The 18,368-nt window shown below is 46.2% G+C and overlaps 1 protein-coding gene across 1 annotated transcript; it reads right to left on the bottom strand.

Annotated features, from left to right (window-relative positions):
• Positions 1 to 1,019: 1,019 nt before the first annotated feature.
• On the bottom strand, positions 1,020 to 2,587 carry LOC120653408 (protein ELC-like). The gene is made up of 3 exons (XM_039931159.1): positions 2,227 to 2,587; positions 1,642 to 1,646; positions 1,020 to 1,391 (listed from the first exon to the last, which is right to left on the bottom strand). Exons 1-3 carry the CDS (start codon positions 2,585 to 2,587, stop codon positions 1,020 to 1,022), a joined length of 738 nt encoding a protein of 245 aa, XP_039787093.1.
• Between the last annotated feature and the right edge of the window lie 15,781 nt (positions 2,588 to 18,368).

Here is an 18,368-nt window from a genome sequence, read left to right as displayed (position 1 = left end):
AGGAAAACTTTTTGGTACTTTGACAACCAATTAAGGGTATTAAATAAAGTCTAATTACAAAATTAACTCCATAACTATGGTACTGTAGCAGTTGCTCTAACTAATGAGGCCTTTGACCGTACGATTAGTGAATAATTGAGCGCGGTCACTGTAGCATCACTGTAGCCAATCATGATGAAACTTGAGTCATTAGATTCGTCTCGAAAAGTTACACTCATCCCTGAAAAGGTTTTGCAAATATACTTTATTTAGTACTCCATGCAGATATTCGTTTTTTTGTGAAATTGTGATTAGACTTGTAACCAAACATGGCCTTTATAGGGATGGGGCAGGCCCTAGGTTTTAATGCTCCCTATGATTTTTTATATTTGAAGAAATATTTTAAATTCTAAAACAATTAGGTGAAAAAATCTAGTAAATGCTTTTGAACCGTGAAGGTATCCTGTTTTAAGGACACGAGGAGTTCAAAATAAAATTCATAGAGCTTGTGAAAAGGATTTTGGAGGCTCCAGAAATTGGATTTACTTTAGAAAAAATAAGAATAATTTTTAGAAAAATCTAACAAATTCTCGGAGAAGACCTAATCATCGAGTAAATGTGTTTTAGAAGTTGAACGCCAGATGGATGCAATTCAAAATTAATGAATCACTCATGTTTTAACTGTGTTTTAAAAGTCAAACACTCATGAATCATATTAATTTAGATTTAGAAAATAATTATTTTCCTGTACTAAATATTCAGATAATTATATAAATATTGGAAAATTATTTTTAAAGTTATTAGAAAATTGTTGTAGTAATTAGTATTAAACTTATATGCAACAATTAAATATTTTGTGGTGTGACCTAATCAGTAAACAAACTTAGTATAGGTTTGCATTTTACCTACACCATCTCTCTAATCCCTTGCAACTTGACACGTGAGTACAGATAAGTTGCTGCATCTTTATCAGATGACACGTGAGTCCCTGTGAGTCCTACTGACAGGAAAAGCCTGCTGACATGTTACATGTACACTATTCAGCCGCGGCGTTCCGGCAGCGACGGCACCGTCCAAGCCATGAACTGCGCCCACGCCAAGTCCTTGATCTCCTTCAGGTACCGGCACAGCGGCAGGCGCCCCGCCTGCAGCGCCCGGTCGAGGGCGTCCTCGGTTGCCTCCATCTCCACCGCCCGCTGCTCCTCCGCGACGGCGTCCAGCAGCTCTGCCTCCTTGATCGAGACCATCTGCAGCTCCTGCTCCAGGCGATCCTTATCGTCCCGCAGCTCCCGGAGCGCCCTCTCCGTGTCCGTGCCGGCGTCGAGGCGCCGGACTTCCCGGATAGAGCACTCCTCCCTCGGCTTTTGAGGCATTGGTGGCTGATGGTGCAGCCTGACGAGGACCTCGAGCGACTGCACCAGGCCGACGAGGTCCGAGTCCGGCCCAGGGTTTTTTTACCGGTAACAAAAAAACCGGAGGTCACCGAGAAACGCGTTTATCGGATTTATCGGAAAATTCTCGGATTCACCGTTTTGTTTTCGGATGAAATTTGAAAAAAAATCCCTCATTTTGTACAGGGAATAACATAGATTACTTCCAAACAATCTAACAACGAAAACTTTGCTGGAATCGGCAAGCACGGCTGAAATCCAAGAGGCTCACCTTCTCTGGTAGTTTCTAGTTTGGTTAAGCAGTGCTGGTATGCTGGCTCCGTGCGTCGGGGAAGCTGGTGCCAGCGAGGGCGGGGGACCGGAGCTAGGAGTCCAGTGTCCCGGCGTCCCAGCGATCCAGCGTCCCAGCACTCGAGCGGGCGGCCGGGCGCAGTGCTGCAGTCGCGCAGAGCGGCGGCCAGGGCCATCGTGCGACGCAGGCCGCCGTGCGTCGCGGGCGGCCGGGCGCAGTGCCGCAGTCGCACAGACCGGCGTGCGGGACCGTTGCGCGGGAGACTGGGAGAGGCGGTGTGCGCGGCCGCGGTAGCTACGGCGACCAGGGGACGACCGCGCAGGCACGCAGTGCCGCCGCCGCCATGGCTGCTGAAGTGCCGAGCAGGGTCTTGGTGCTGAGACGGGGAATAGAATGCATTTGGGCCGTGGGGCGCTAGGCTTAGGAGCTGGCGGGGGGTGGCTTGGTTTTGGGCCGGGCCAAATTGAAAACAACCGAAAATTTTGAGCGGTAAAAAAAAAATCGGGCCCCACCGAGAAACACGATTTTCGGATTTATCGGAAAATTTTCGCCGAGAAAAAAAACCTTGGTCCGGCCAGCGCCAGTGCCGGAGGTAGGGCGCCGTCACGGCGCCGGAGCTGTCGATGTACGCCGGGCGCGTCGTCTCCGAGTCAGGCACCGGCATGAAGACGATCGGAGGAGCGTGCTGGTAGGCCTCGACGAGCCACACCGACACATGGGAACCGGCGACCGGGAGCGCGCCGGCGGCGTTGACGAGGATGGCGTCGCGGCCGTCGTCGTGGGTGAAGGGCGACAGCGTGGCCTCGAAGGAGGAGGACGGGAACTCCGCGGAGAGGGAGAGGAGGTGGTGCTCGATCTCGCGGCAGGCTGCCTGCGGGTAAGGGAGGTAGGTGTGCCCGCCGAGACCGAGCGAGCTCGCCGCCATGGCGACGGTTTTCACAAGCCCTGTGGCGCACTGGCGCGACGGCGCTCCGTTTATTACGAGGTATGTGGTTGGATTTTCGTGCTGCTCGACTGCTCGTTCTGTTGTTGTGCCCTACTCCTGAGTTTGTTTCCGTTTAAGATTGTGCGAAAGAAAAAACTAAAAAGAGGGCCTGCTGGTTGTTGATTCGTGAAAGCTTTGTTTCTGCCGCCACATATGGGTAACCTAGCTCCGTGCGTCCGGATATCCTGGGATATTAATTAACCTGGCGCTGTATCTCCTAGCTTCTTCCCAGATCGCTAATTGGCTGCTTCCATTCATCCCGATCTAAAAGATTCTAGACCACGTCGAATCCCCAATGGATGCCGAGATGTTTCCGTCCAAGATGGTGCGAGTTACGGATGGTGCTTGGCACATCACCTCGCCTGCAATCTTGCTCCCTTCGACGGCAGGGCAATCTGTGTCACGAACCATATGCAGCGGCGTCGCACAGCGTGGCTAAGAGGTGTGGCCAAGCCGTGTGGGCTGAATTGTGTGTTGGTCTGAGCCCAGTGTATCGGGTGATGAAGTATAAGTCACCCTGTGCTGGTTGTAACCGGGCATGGAACAAGACCTGTAAACTCTAACGAACAATCTGTCGTTGTTAACTCTGACCCCGTTCAGTTTCTTCCTAGAAAATCCTAAAAACACTTTGACCGAGGGTTATTAAATAAAGACAGTTTACAAAACCAACTCTAGAATCACTGCGCTAAGAATTCTGAAGAATCTAATGAGACATTTGACCGCGTGATTAGAAGATGGTTACCATAGCATAACTGTAGCCAATCATCAATTAATTACCGTCATATTCGTCGCGAAAAGTTACATACATCCGTGAAGAGGCTTTGAAAATAGACTTCATTTAGTACTCCATGCATATAAAATTTCTTTCTCGGTTGGTGTGTTTCGAAGAAACCAAACACAACCTCTGTCTTCCCCATAGGTTCCCGCCGTATTCTTCCCCTTCAACCCCAAATTCTAGCCAATTTCTCCCAAATCTCTCTCTCTAGTTACCTGTAACGACCCGGCCCAGGATAACGGCTAAGATTTACTCTACACGTTGAGTAAACCACACCTGCTAAATAACTCTCTTGTGCTTTCGTCCTCGCTACGCGCAAAAAGTTGCAACCGAAGTTATTAGCTTCCCACGACCGAGCTTCTAAGCTGGTATATCTCTCGTTCCGTTTCCGGTATGGGACTAAACTGGGAAGTACTGTACCGCTGCTACAGTACCCGCGATGCTACAGTCCGGTCCAACACGGCCCACGGGCTGTGACAATCACCCCCTGGTGAGGACTCGAAGTCCTCGTCGAGATATCGAACCAACTTACCCATATGGGACAAAGGAGCAGGATCACCTCTCTTGGCCACGTCCCATACGTCTAGTGCTAACGATACCATGTGCCACGTCCGTGGGTTCACTGCCAGCAGCCCATGTTGTGTCCGTCCACACATGCCGGTGGCATCCGTGTCCCCACGCGCACAACGTGCTCATGTACGCGCACTTCTGCCCGTACGTGGCGTGAAACTGCGAGAGTATGGCTCTGATACCTCTGCAACGACCCGGCCCGGGATAACGACTAAGATTTACTCTACATGTTGAGTAAACCATACCTGCTAAATAACTCTCTTGCGTTTTCGTCCTCGCTTCGCGCAAAAGGTTGCAACCGAAGTTATTAGTTTCCCATGACCGAGTTTTTAAGCTGGTCTGTCTCTCCTTCCGTTTCCGTTTCCATGCTATAGGACTAAACTGGGAAGTACTGTACCGCTGCTACAGTACCCGCGACACTACAGTAACTTTTTGATTCAATGTCGCACGTTCGGTCCGGCCCAACACGGCCCACGGGCTGTGACATTACCCCTGTTCGTGACAATTGGCATCCGGAGCCTCCTGCTCCACAAATAGACCCAAATTTTTTTCTCCCTATTTCCAATTTGGCGAACTGGCTCCAGCGTGCAAGCCATCAAAGATTCAAATCGACATGGTGGCCTCGCTGGATGACGTCACGAAGAAGTTCGAGGGCTTCAACCAAGTCATGCAACGCGTCCTTGACAGGTTTCGGGCCTCGAATCCTAGCAATCGACTGCCCGTGATTACATGGATGCATTGCTGTGGAAGGTGGACGACAAGGCATCGAGGTTGCGGCGGCTCAAGTTGGTTCCATCTCCTCCACCACCGCGCCAACCTCCTCCACCGCTACCGTCAGCATGGGTACTCCATTTGTCTTGAATATGGCTCCTGGACAAACGACACACCCATCTGTGTCAGCTTCGGAGTGGCCCAGCAGGCACCGCCATGAACATGGTCACCGGGATGTTGGTAGGATCCTTGTCACGGGTACGTGCAAAAATCCCATCTCACCCATGGTTGATCCTTCCCATGTCGATACTCGCGCTAGTTCTTCCAAGTATATTCCTAAGTTAGAGTTTTCTCTCTTTGATGGTGACAATCCTCGTCTCTGGAAGGACAAGTGAGAGCTATATTTTGAGGTCTATGGTATTAGTGATGCGCTTAAGCCACATTTTGCTGCTCTCAATTTCAAGGGTGCTATGGCATCTTGGCCATGGTTCCCCTAACCGTCGGTAACCGGTCCGGTTTGACCGGTTACCGGTCAAACCGGTCCGGACCGGTTCCGGTTTGATCCGGTATAAACCGGTCCAAATTCAAAATTTAAATTTGAATTCAAAAAAAATGAAAAATTCTCAAAAAATTCCTAAAAATACTTCAAGATGCGATGAATTTAATGGTGTCAAATTTTCTCAAAAATTCGTTCATTTAGTATAGTTTGCGGGGATTTAAAGTTAAACAAAAAAAACGTGCATACAAAAGTATACAAATACAATGTAAAAGTAGTACAAAAGAGGGTTGGAGGGTTCATTTAGACTAAAATATGTTATACAAACATTTATTTAGTATACTTTGCGGGCATTTGAATTTAAACCAAAAAAGAAAAAAAATTGAATTTGACTGGTTACCAGTCAAACCGGCCGGTATACCGGTCAAACCGGCCGGTAAACCGGTCTAACCGGCCGGTATACCGGTACGAACCGGTTGAACGGGGAAGTTTGAATTTAAATTTGAATTTGTCCGGTTCCGACCGGTAACCGGCCAAACCGGTCCGGTATACCGGAACCGGAGGCCGGCGGTTACCGGTTAGCGGTCGGTAAGTTGAACCCTGATCTTGGCTGCAGACACTTGAATTGAGAGGCTGTGTCACTTCCTGGGAGGCTCTGTGCCAGGCTGTACTGAACTACGTACTGATCGATTTGATTGAGATCAATACCAGTCTCATATGCGGCACTTGGATAGTTTGCGTCAGACCAAGGTTTTATTTCCCAACCGGAAACCGGTTACCGCCGCCCTCCGGTACCGGTTTACCGGACCGGTTAGGCCGGTAACCGGTGGAAACCGGTTGAATTCAAATCCAAATTCAAATAAATTCAAATTTTCCCGTGCAACCGGTTCCGACCGGTTTACCGGCCGGTTTGACCGGTTTACCGGCCGGTTTTACCGGTTTACCGGTCGGTTTGACCGGTTTGAAATTCAAACGCTCCCGTGCAACCGGTTTACCGGCCGGTTTTACCGGTTTACCGACCGGTTTGACCGGTTTACCGGCCGGTTTGACCGGTTTGATCGGTGGGCCTTCATGGGCCGGCCCATTTTTTTTCTTTTTCTTTTTTGATTTAACTTTAAATTCTCACAAACTATACTAAATGAATGAATTTTTGAGAAAATTTGACACCATTAGATTCATCACACCTTGAAGTATTTTTAGGAATTTTTTGGGAATTTTTCATTTTTTGAATTCAAATTTAAAATTTGAATTTTGGCCGGTTGTGTACCGGCCGGAACCGGAACCGGACCGGACCGGTTTGACCGGTAACCGGTCAAACCGGACCGGTTCCCACCGGTTAGGTTAACCTTGCGTCAGACTAATTCTGTTGCTGAATACTATGCTATGTTTGAGCAACTTTCGCACCAGATTTTGCTGTATAATCCTGCTCCCATTGCTTTACACAGACCAAAAAATTATGTCGATACTGCTAGTGCTCTTTCTTTGATTCATGAAAAGGTGCTAGAGGCATCTCACAAGAAAATTTCTAGTCGTGGTGACGTTAAAGAACATTTCAAGGCTGGTAGCCAGGTTTTCTCTACCAATGATAAGGCTCCTGCAAAGCAAGAAGATGGCAAGCGACTTGACAAGTCTGTCATGGATGAAAAATGGGCTGCTCTTAAAGCCTACGGATAAGCAAATGGCCTCTGTTACAAATGTGGTGAAAAATGGGGCCACAACCAAAGTGCCCTAACCAAGTGTCTCTCAATGTGCTACATCAGTTGATGGAAATTTTTTAGTTGAAAGATGGTTCAGACTATACCACTTCTGATGAGGATGATGAGAACTCCGAAGCTGTTGCGTTGGCTGTCCAGGATCCAAGCGAGCAACACCCTTGTACAACCATAAGATGCACTATGAGGTTCAAAGGGTCCATTGGGCTGCAAGACATTTCGATTCTACTTGATTCCGGTAGTGTGGGCACTTTTTATCAGCTCTGAAGTGGCTCATCACATCTCCCAACAGTCCCGGCCATGTGAGTCAGTGAGATTTTCTAAAGCTGATGGTCATGGTGTCTGACCAGCTCATCTCCCAGCTACAGGTCACACTTTCTCCTATGATGTCAGAGTGCTTCCCACTAAAGGTTATAACATGATTATTGGTGCTGATTAGCTTGAGGACCATAGCCCCATGTGGATTGGAAGAAGAAGAAATTTAGATTTCCTCATAAAGGCAAAAGGATTCAGTTGCTTGGGATCTTTGATGATACCTCTAGATGTACTCAATTACATGTCAGAAAACTCAAAGGCTTGCTGAGGAGAAAAGCCATTTCACATTGCGTTGAGTTGTCTGCTATTCCAATCCAAGATTCTTTTGTTTTCTCCACCTCTGTCAGTACAGATTCAGCTCTATGTACCTATGGAATCCCTGACAATATTCAACACTTGATTAAGCAGTACAGTCATCTCTTTCAGGAGCTTCTTGCTTTACCGCCTACCAGACCTGTGATCACCATATTCCTCTCATTCCAGGTGCACAACCTGTCAATGTCAGACCATATAGATACAACCCACTGCAAAAGACAGAAATTGAGAAGCAGACGCGGGACATGTTAAAATAAGGTATCATTCAAAATAGTACTAGCCCTTTTGCATCTCCAGTTCTTTTGGTCAAGAAAGCGTCCCTGGTGTATGCAGCAATAGGTATTGCCAGATAAATCAAGAAAGGCTGCGATGCAAGGCAAAAAACACAATGCGGCTTGAAACCTATCTAGGGCTTGCGCGGCGAGAGTTCACACAAGAAGGCAGCTAGTGAGGGCAAGTCAAGTAGCGTGACGGCTCGACTTGTTGTTTGGGTAAAGGTGGATGGGACGGCGGCAGAAACAAAAGCAGTAATGGGCGGTTGAACTATGACTACGAACACACTAAACCAGCAACAAGACTTGATCACCGACATGAACTCAACAAAGTGAATCTGAAACAAAAATTGCAGAGGCTAAAACAGGTTATAGGACAGTGGAAAGTGAAGTATTTATGGGCTTTTTGTGGACTCAAGGTTAAGGAATGAGATGAATCTAAAGGGGAACATGATAATATACCTCACGATAAAACTGAATCCTGATACCTCTTGATGTAGCACTATCCCAATCTCCCGAAGGTAGGGGTAACATTGGCGATCCAGCTTCTAATCAGACATGATTTGAAGTCCTACAACCGTTACACCACTGCTCCATTGGTTATCAACCAAGCACAACTTGATTGACCTCGCCAAGAAGGCTTTTCCTTCAAGAACACAAGAAGAAAGGGTAAACACGCAATCTGAAATTGCAGATGTGTATGAAACAAAAATTATGATGGCATTCTAGCTCTGATCACAAAAGGAATAATCACCATAGTAGTGAAGAACACAAGAACGGGGGCCCTGATTCACAGCAAAAGGACTCGACGTCACAGTTACAATGAAGAAGACAATTTCTCGATTGAAAACTTGATCTAAACAAAACCTGAAATCCTAAGTGGCGGTGGCTACTCAGTTTATAGCAGAAAGAGGGATGTCCTAGGGTTGGGGTGACCAGGGGGCGCCCACAACTTGGGCGTAAGGCCCAACACGTTACAAAGGCCAGCTCGGTCCAAATAGGTGTTGCGGCACCTTGTCGTGGTCACACAGATTGATGCACGAAACTTGTGGAGCTAGGACCAGAACCAAAAGAAGCGTCTCATCATCAGGTTTCCAATGCATCCAAGAACACCTTATTTGGACGCTGTATGAAGGAGATATCGCAGTTTGAGTGCAGGGTTGTCGGCTGAATCCGAACTGAACGCACAGTCCAAGCTGGCGACTACTTGTATCTTGGTGATGCGGTCGGATTGTGTGTGTCCAGCATGGTGATGTTCTCATCACATGAAGTGCAATTACTGGAGGACGGCAAGGCTCTACTTGATGAAATCCACTCTGGGGTATGAGGAAACCACATCGCATCAAGAACCCTAGTGTGTAAATCCTTCAGATCAGGTTTCTACCGACCCACGACACTCAAGACGCCGAACTACTCGTGCGGTAGTGCACCAAGTGCCAATTCTTTGACAAATTAACAAATGATGGTACCAACTCACAGCCTAATAATCACAGTACCTCCTTCATGGCCATTCGCGTGCTAGGGGCTCAACACGATCGAACCTTTCACCACGGCCACAGGAGGATTCACGCATGTGCGGGTAGACATTGAAAAGTTCACAAAATGGATCGAGTACAAACCGGTCACCACTTCGAGTGCTGACTGGGTAGTTGAGTTCATTTGCAACATCCTATACCGCTTCGTATTCCCCAACACCATCATTATAGATCTGGACCCAACTTCACAGCAGACTCCTTCTGGGAATTCTGCAAATGGAGCGCTACCGACATCAAGTACGTATAGGTAGCACACCCAAGAGCCAATGGGCAGGTAGAGCGTGCCAATGGACTGATACTAGAAGGTCTGAATAAAAGATTGTATGAGGCAAACAACAAGAAAGGAGGCAAATGGATCTTTGAGCTACCACATGTCATCTGGGGGCTCCGAACTCAACCCTGTAAGTCAACTGGGTAGTCACCATTTTTTCTCGTATACAGCCATCCTTCCAGCAGATATCATGTGGCAATTAGCAAGAGTTGAGATGTACCAGGAAGGTGAAGCAGAAGAATCAAGAAGAATGGAACTCGACTCCATCGAAGAGGAAAGATGCAATGCCCTAGTCCAGTCGGCCAGATATCTCCAAGGAGTCCAACGCTACCATGATCGCATTGTTCAGGAGAGATCCTTCAACATTGGTGACTTGGTCCTCCGATGAATCCAAAATGAAGACGGCCTACACAAGTTTTGAACTCAAGATGGGAAGGACCGTTCATAGTATCAAAAGTAACCAGACCAGGATCCTACCGCCTGCAAACAGAAGATGGAGAAGTACCGAACTCATGGAATATTGAGCATTTGCAAAGATTCTACCCATAATATTGAAGCAAAGAGACGCCTTATACGATATATTCCCCAAGATATGAATAAAAAGTACTCAGTTCAGATTGCCTATACTTGTGTGACAGAACCGCCAAGTTAAACGGCTTAATTAAGCGTAATGACCTTCATTTGAACACATCAGGCGCATTAGCTTAATTAAGTGTAACCTGACAGTTTGTTTCCAACCCACAGGCCGATCGAAACATCACCAGTAGTCTCGCACGACGGCGAGCACAGACGGTACTACCATGATATAATTTCACAAATATAGATAACAACATAAATATTAACAAAAGCATCTTTAAATTTAGAATCTACTTGCAATAAATGATAGCAGTGGAAGCGAATATAATCTGAGAGAAGGGAGTTTGTTTGAGAACCAGTAAAACAAAATGACAACTACAAAAATGTGAGGACGTCACATCGAGCCCACTGATGCGAATCCTGGTTAGCTTCTGTACCTGAAACAGGGTAAACAACAAACCCTGAGTATACTAATACTCAGCAAGACTTACCCGACTAAAGGTATACTTAGCCCAATATCTAGACATGCAAGGCTTTCTGGTTGGTGGTTTGTTTTGCCAAAAAGCATCTAAGAGTGGATCCTTACTTTTAACATTTTAGCTCAAAATTCTATATAGGTTAACCATTAGCTAATATTTGCATATCTAGAGCAAACATGGTAGAGTATTATATAACAATTCAGAGTAATCACCACCATATATCATCCATGTTCCATCTCATTACTACGATGTGACAAAGAGATCAAGGCTCTCATATCCGCGAGTCAAGGCGAATCGATTCGATTTAACCTTGCAAGGTGGACCTAACTAACACGGCACACATAAGCCCCGTCGGACCACATGCCTCGAACTACAGGACCGCCGCACCATCATATGGTCAGCCGAGCTCAACATGAGACCACCAAAAGTAAATACATGCATCCTCATTTCTCCGCGACTACTCGACTACCCCAGGAGGTGAGATGGGGTCATGTACTTTTAAAGTGAGGCAGTACTAGGCTTACTGGTTTCGACTACCTCCTACTCTCGGCATGCGATTAGTATAGTTCAATCCCCGATCAGCACTGCCGACAACGACCGGTCCTTAATCGTCACAGATGGGGCTAAGACAACCAGGAACCCTGTCCTGCTGCCATACCTATATATCATCACCATTTCCCCGCCCGGTCTCAAGTTTCCATCATTTCCACATTTGCATTCCATATCTCAATTACTGAAGTATATAAAGATAATTATACCTCTCGCGAGTAACCAGCAATTACTCGACTTCTATAAAATCCTATATCTCGCGAGTGACAAGAAATCACCCGACTTCTACGGAGATTTATTAAGCATAGCATCGCTATCGTCCTATACATACTAGTATAACTCAAGGGAACCTAAAGATCATGCAACTAGGGTTCCAAATAATTCCTAAAACATAATGCACAAGTAATAAATAAACATATATATAGTGAATCATAATTTAAAATAATAGGACATGCACCGGGGCTTGCCTTCGGGCTGCTCCTCTGCGCTGGGGTGAACTGGGCCTTGGGCCGTTGCCTTGTGAACCTCCTTCTAGGCTTGCTCCGGCTGCTCCTGAGGCTCCGCAATCACCTCGTACACGACCTCCTCGGCTGCGGTTTCTACACGTATGCATTTGCCATGAGAAATGCATAAATGGGTTGCGACCTTAAAATAGCCAATGACCAGATGCAACTACTAGTAATTTACACAAAAATTGCACTCCCTTGCCAAAAACATCCCCCAAAATCCGGAGTATCTAGACGAATACCCGGATTCTCTGGGTTACCCGCATATTCTAATCAATCGGCAATCAACGCTCAAATCCGGAGTATCCGGACTCCCAAGTCCGAAGTTTCCGGGCCTATACCCGGAGTTTTCGGGCAGACCTAACAAAAGGGCAAAAACACCATGCATCTCACGGGGTGCAGCGGCGCACGCGACATTCCCAGTGCGCCGGCAAGGAAAAAGGTGCGGGAAGAGGCCGGGAAGGTCGAGAAGGATGCGGTGAAGCTTACCCCATGCTCGATTCATGCGGAGGAAGGCTGGATGCGTGAGGCAGAGCTTCAAGCGGACATCAATGGAGGACGTCCGTGGGGAGCCATTCCAACCGAGAAATGGATCAAACGGGCTTGGGGAAAGGTGGAGAACGAGGAGAGGAAGATGCTCATAGAAGGAATTGACGATCCGGCGGCCAAAGGTGGAGATCGATGGTGGGGCAGTGGGGAAATGAGCCCAGCTCGGGAAAGAAGAAGAGAGAAAGAAGAGAGAGCTGAGTGAGAGTGGAGAGGCTAAGACTTGGATTTAAAGACGCCTCAACCGCTTTGTCCGGAGTTTTCGGGCCTACGGCCGGAGTATCCGGACGGGGTGTTACAATCCTCCCCCCTAAAAGAAATCTCATCCCGAGATTTAAAGGGGAAAGCAAAAGTCGAGTACTGACCTCTAGAAACTGTGTAGGAGTCATGAGAGTTGGACATTTTAAAAGAAACCAAGGAAGTATTTGGAAGAAGAAAAAAATTACTCTAAGTCACTTGCACCAGACCCAACTGGGAACAGAACAGTGGTTAACCGGCACCAAGAAAACATAACAGGTCATGCAAATAGAATACACGAAGAGACTCTCAATGGATTTTGATTAGAAAGGATTGCATCAAGGATGTTCCTGAAAGAATTGAATTCTATCTTTGGTTGGAAGCAGGAATCATTGATTATACGAAGTGAGTTTCAAGGAACGGCTGGGATCAATATATAAAAGGCATCAAGGCGAGGTTATGCTCAAGAACATTCTGGCTCAATATTGTTTATTAGTCAAGTTGCATGATGCAAGACCCCTATGTTACTATGCAAGTTAGTAGACCCCCATAAACTCCCATGTAAAACACCCTACTCACATTCTTACTCCCCCAAGGGCCTACCCCCTTAAGGAACAGAAGCAGAGAAAAATGATTCCAAAGCCTGCACAAAAATAATTGGCGATGTAGTTTCACCCACACGCACTCAAGCACCTGCGCGCACCCAGTAGCACAATCGCGTGGCGGCTGCACACACGAGGCCCTAGGTCCTGTCGCGGCACTACAAGTCATGGGAAAAATCTATCTCCACTACATAAGAACCGATAACAACATCCCAAATAACACAAATGGATCGAAAGAGATTAAGTAAGCGGAAGGCAGCCAGAAAACATGCTCAAAAGTACGAATACATAGAGTCAGCCAAACTACTACCAATGTTTTCCTAACCTTGCATGGCCCAACAATACAATGCGATGTGATGCAATAGTGTGGTTGCCATGCAACAAAGTGCGACCTTATTCATGTATGACGACTATAATGATGCATGATGACAACAATGAATGTGATTAAGGTTTTAATTTATTTATATTTATTTGAGCAAGAATGCAAGCGGATCCATCTTAGGTATATGAATCAAGATGATTAGGAATCAACAAATACTGTGGAAGGAATAACATGATACTTTTAGTCATCAAGGATGGCCGGGATGAATTATCTTTGAGCATGAAAACGACGGGCCTAGAGACAAGGATAAATTATATGGTTTGATTTGGAACCAGTGCTCAAAAGAACCTATACACATCCATGAGATCCTCAAATACTTTTCCAAAACGATCTTTTGATAGTGTCTCTACAGAGTTCCGGAGACTCCAAGTTGCAGTCCGGAATATCCGAACACAACATCCGAATTATCCGGGTATTCATTATTTGAATAGATTCTGACTTAAACATGTCAAATTTTTAACCTCAATAACTGTTGTGTGCTTTAAGTCTTTAGAAAACTCGGCTCAAAAGTATTAACCATAACCTGAATTCTACTTCCCGAAAATCTCTAAAATTTATCTGCCACCCTGAACTACAAATTACTACAACTTTCTAATTGTTTAGTTGTTTCGAGAAAATGATATTGGTGGTGAGAACTGGCCACATGCTATTAGTGCCAACTCTATGAACAGACGTGCACAAGTGAACAACGATTATACCAAAGTTCTAATGAAACCAAAAACATAAAAATTCAATAAGATGATGTGACACATACATGACCTATACGTCCTGACAAAGGTAAATTTTTGCCAATCAAACTATGGCAATATACGAAGATCATTCAGTGGCACAATACGCACTCTCCCTATACATATATACTAGTCGTTTGCTACGAATTGTTCCTGCATAAACGTGGTTAGTGTACCTACAGAAGAATTCACAATATATATCTTCACGACTAATAAATGGCTAGGAATTAGTTGACATCATATTTACAACCACCTGTCATAGTCTACTCTATATAGGGCATACGAACTAATCTCTCCTATTCCCTTAAGCGCAAAGAAACGTAGTTTTCTAAAGCTCATTTTTAGTTTTTGAAATCACCAAAATAATCACGCTAGTACCCTCCTTAGTGTGTTTCAGCTCTGATACCAGCTGTGACAGAACCGTCAAGTTAAACGGCTTAATTAAGCGTAATGGCCTTCATTTGAACACATCAGACGCATTAGCTTAATTAAGTGTAACCTGACAGTCTGTTTTCAACCAACAGGCCGATCGAAACATCACAGTAGTCTCGCACGATGGCGAGCGCAGACGATACTAGCATGATATAATTTCACAAATATAGATAACAACATAAATATTTACAAAAGCATCTTTAAATTTAGAATTTACTTGCAATAAATGATAGCAGTGGAAGCTAATATAATATGAGAGAAGGGAGTTTGTTTGAGAACCAGTAAAACAAAATGACAACTACGAAAATGTGAGGACGTCACATCGAGCCCACTGATGTGAATCCTGGTTAGCTTCTATACCTAAAACAGGGTAAACAACAAACCCTGAGTATACTAATACTTAGCAAGACTTACCCGACTAAGAGTATACTTAGCCTAGTATCTATACATGCAAGGCTTTCTGGTTGGTGGTTTGTTTTGCCAAAAAGCATCTAAGATTGGATCCTTACTTTTAATATTTTAGCTCAAACTTCTATATAGGTTAACCATAAGCTAATATTTGCATATCTAGAGCAAATATGGTAGAGTATTATATAACAATTTAGAGTAATCACCACCATATAACATCCATGTTCCATCTCATTACTACGATGTGACAAAGACATCAAGGCTCTTATATCCGCGAGTCACGGCGAGTCGATTTGATTTAACCTTGCAAGGTGGACCTAACCAACACGGCACGCATAAGCCCCGTCGGACCACACGCACCAACCATTTCCCGCCTCGAACTACAGGACCGCCCCACCATTATATGATCAGCCGAGCTCAACGTGAGACCACCAAAAGTAAATACATGCATCCCCATTTCTCCGCGACTACTCGACTACCCCAGGAGGTGAGATGGGGTCCTGTACTTTCGAAGTGAGGCAGTACTAGGCTTACCGGTTTTGACTACCTCCTACTCTCGGCATGCGGTTAGTACAGTTCAATCCCCAATCAGCACTGCCGACAACGACCGGTCCTTAATCGACACAGACGGGGCTAAGACAACCAGGAACCATGTCCTGCTGCCATACCTACATATCATCACCATTTCCCCGCCCAGTCTCAAGTTTCCATCATTTCCACATTTGCATTACATATCTCAATTACTGAAGTATATAAAAATAATTGTACCTCTCGCGAGTAACTGGCAATTACTCGACCTCTATAAAATCCTATATCTCGCGAGTGACAAGAAATCACCCGACTTCTACCGAGACCTATTAAGCATGGCGTCGCTATCATTCTATACATACTAGTATAACTCAAGGGAACCTAAGGATCATGCAACTAGGGTTCCAAATAATTCCTAAAACGTAATGCACAAGTAATAAATAAACATATATATAGTGAATCATAATTTAAAATAATAGAACATGCACCGGGGCTTGCCTTCGGGCTGCTGCTCTGCGCTGGGGTGAACTGGGCCTTGGGCCGTTGCCTTGTGAATCTCCTTCTAGGCTTGCTCCAGCTGCTCCTGAGGCTCCATAATCACCTCGTACACGACCTCCTCGGCTGCGGTTTCTACACGTATGCATTTGCCATGAGAAATGCATAAATGGGTTGCAACCTTAAAATAGCCAATGACCAGATGCAACTACTAGTAATTTACACAAAAATTGCACTCCCTTGCCAAAAACATCCCTCAAAATCTGGAGTATCTGGACGAATACCCGAAGTCTCTGGGTTGCCCGCATATTCTAATCAACCGGCAATCAACGCTCAAATCTGGAGTATCCGGACTACTGACCGGAGTATCCGGACTCCCAAGTCCGGAGTTTCCTGGCCTATACCCGGAGTTTCCGGGCAGACCTAACAAAAGAGCAAAAACACCATGCATCTCACGGGGTGCAGCGGCACATGCAACATTCCCAGTGCGCCGGCAAGGAAAAAGGTGCTGGAAGAGGCCGGGAAGGTCGAGAAGGATGAGGTGAAGCTTACCCCGTGCTCGTTTCGTGTGGAAGAAGGCCAAACGATGGAGCTCGACGCGTGAGGCGGATCTTCAAGCAGCCAACAATGGAGGACATCCGTGGGGAGCCATTACGATCGACGAATGGATCAAACGGGCTTGGGGAAAGGTGGAGATCGAGGAGAGGAAGATGCTCGTGGATGGAATCGACGATCCGGTGGCCGAAGGTGGAGATCGATGGTGGGGCGGTGGGGAAATGAGCCCAGCTTGGGAAAGAAGAAGAGAGAAAGAAGAGAGAGCTGAGTGAGAGTGGAGAGGCTAAGACTTGGATTTAAAGACGCCTCAACCGCTTTGTCCGAAGTTTCCGGGCCTACCGCCAGAGTATCCGGACGGGGTGTTACAACCTGCCACCTAGTTTTCCCAAGTCTGCCGAGTCTTTGAGCTCACACTGTGGAATGGGGCCCCGAGTACTCGTCAGGAACAAGTACTCGGATAGCCCGATGTCTGCCGAGTCTTTGAGCTCACACTGCGGAATAGGGCCCCGAGTAGTCGAGTACTCGTCAGGAACAAGTACCTAGACAGCCTGAAGTATGCCGAGTCTTTGAACTCACACTACAGAATAGGGCCCCGAGTACTCGATGAGTACCCGAATAGCCTGAAGCCTGTCAAGTCTTTGAGCTCACACTGTGGAATAGGACCCCGAGTATTCGTCAGGAACATGTACCCGGACAACCCGAATTCTGGCGAGTCTTTGAGCTAACACCGCGGAATAGGGCCCCAAGTACTCGTCAGGAACAAGTACCCGGACAACCCGACGCCTGCCGAGTCTTTGAGCTCACACTGCGGAATAGGGTCTCGAGTACTCGTTAGGAACAAGTACCCGGACAGCCCGACGTCTGCCTAGTCTTTGAGCTCACACTACGAAATAGGGTCCCGAGTACTTGTCTGGAACAAGTACCCAGATAGCCCGACGTTTGCCAAGTCTTTGAGCTCACACTGCGGAATAGGGCCCCGAGTACTCGTCAGGAACAAGTACCCGGACAACCCGACATTTGCTGAGTCTTTGAGCTCACATTGCAAAATAGGGCCCTGAGTACTCATCAGGAACAAGTACATGGACATCCTGACGTCTGCCGAGTCTACGAGCTCACACTACAGAATCGTTTTCCAGAAACAAGAACTCGATCAACCTTACTTCCATCGAGCCTTCAAACTCATCTACTGAAACAGAAACCCAGACCCCTTCACTACCGGAAAATCGAAAGTCGCACTGTGCCCGATAGTTCACCATGGCGAAGTAATGGTTCGCCGTGTGCTTTTTAGTGGCACACGGCGAAGTAATAGTTCGCCGTGTGTTTTTTTGGCACACGACAAAGCAATATTTTTTATCTACATGTATGATGGCCGTTACGAGGGGATTGCGGCATTAGGCTTTGTCGTGTGCCATGAAAAGGCACACGGCGAAGGCCTGGCTTCGCCGTGTGCCTTTTGAAGGCACACGGCAAAGCGGACAACAAAAAATCATCCCCCGCCTCCCAAATTTTTTCCCAATCCACAAGCAACATGTTGTAATCCGTGTTAAAATTTGGAACATGTTTGTATTTATTTGCTATATTTAACTAATTAATATACATTTCAAGCAATTTTTTTGAATCAAGTCAAATTTGAACTGCAAGTGGTTCAAATAGTAAATCAAAGTGAGTGAAAAAATGATATTCATGTTATTTAGCCCAATTTAAGGCCATACGCATGAAATCCAAA

This window comes from Panicum virgatum, chromosome 1N (assembly GCF_016808335.1).
Source record: "Panicum virgatum strain AP13 chromosome 1N, P.virgatum_v5, whole genome shotgun sequence".
NCBI lineage: Eukaryota > Viridiplantae > Streptophyta > Magnoliopsida > Poales > Poaceae > Panicum > Panicum virgatum.
This window is presented reverse-complemented; position numbering and strand designations above follow the sequence as displayed.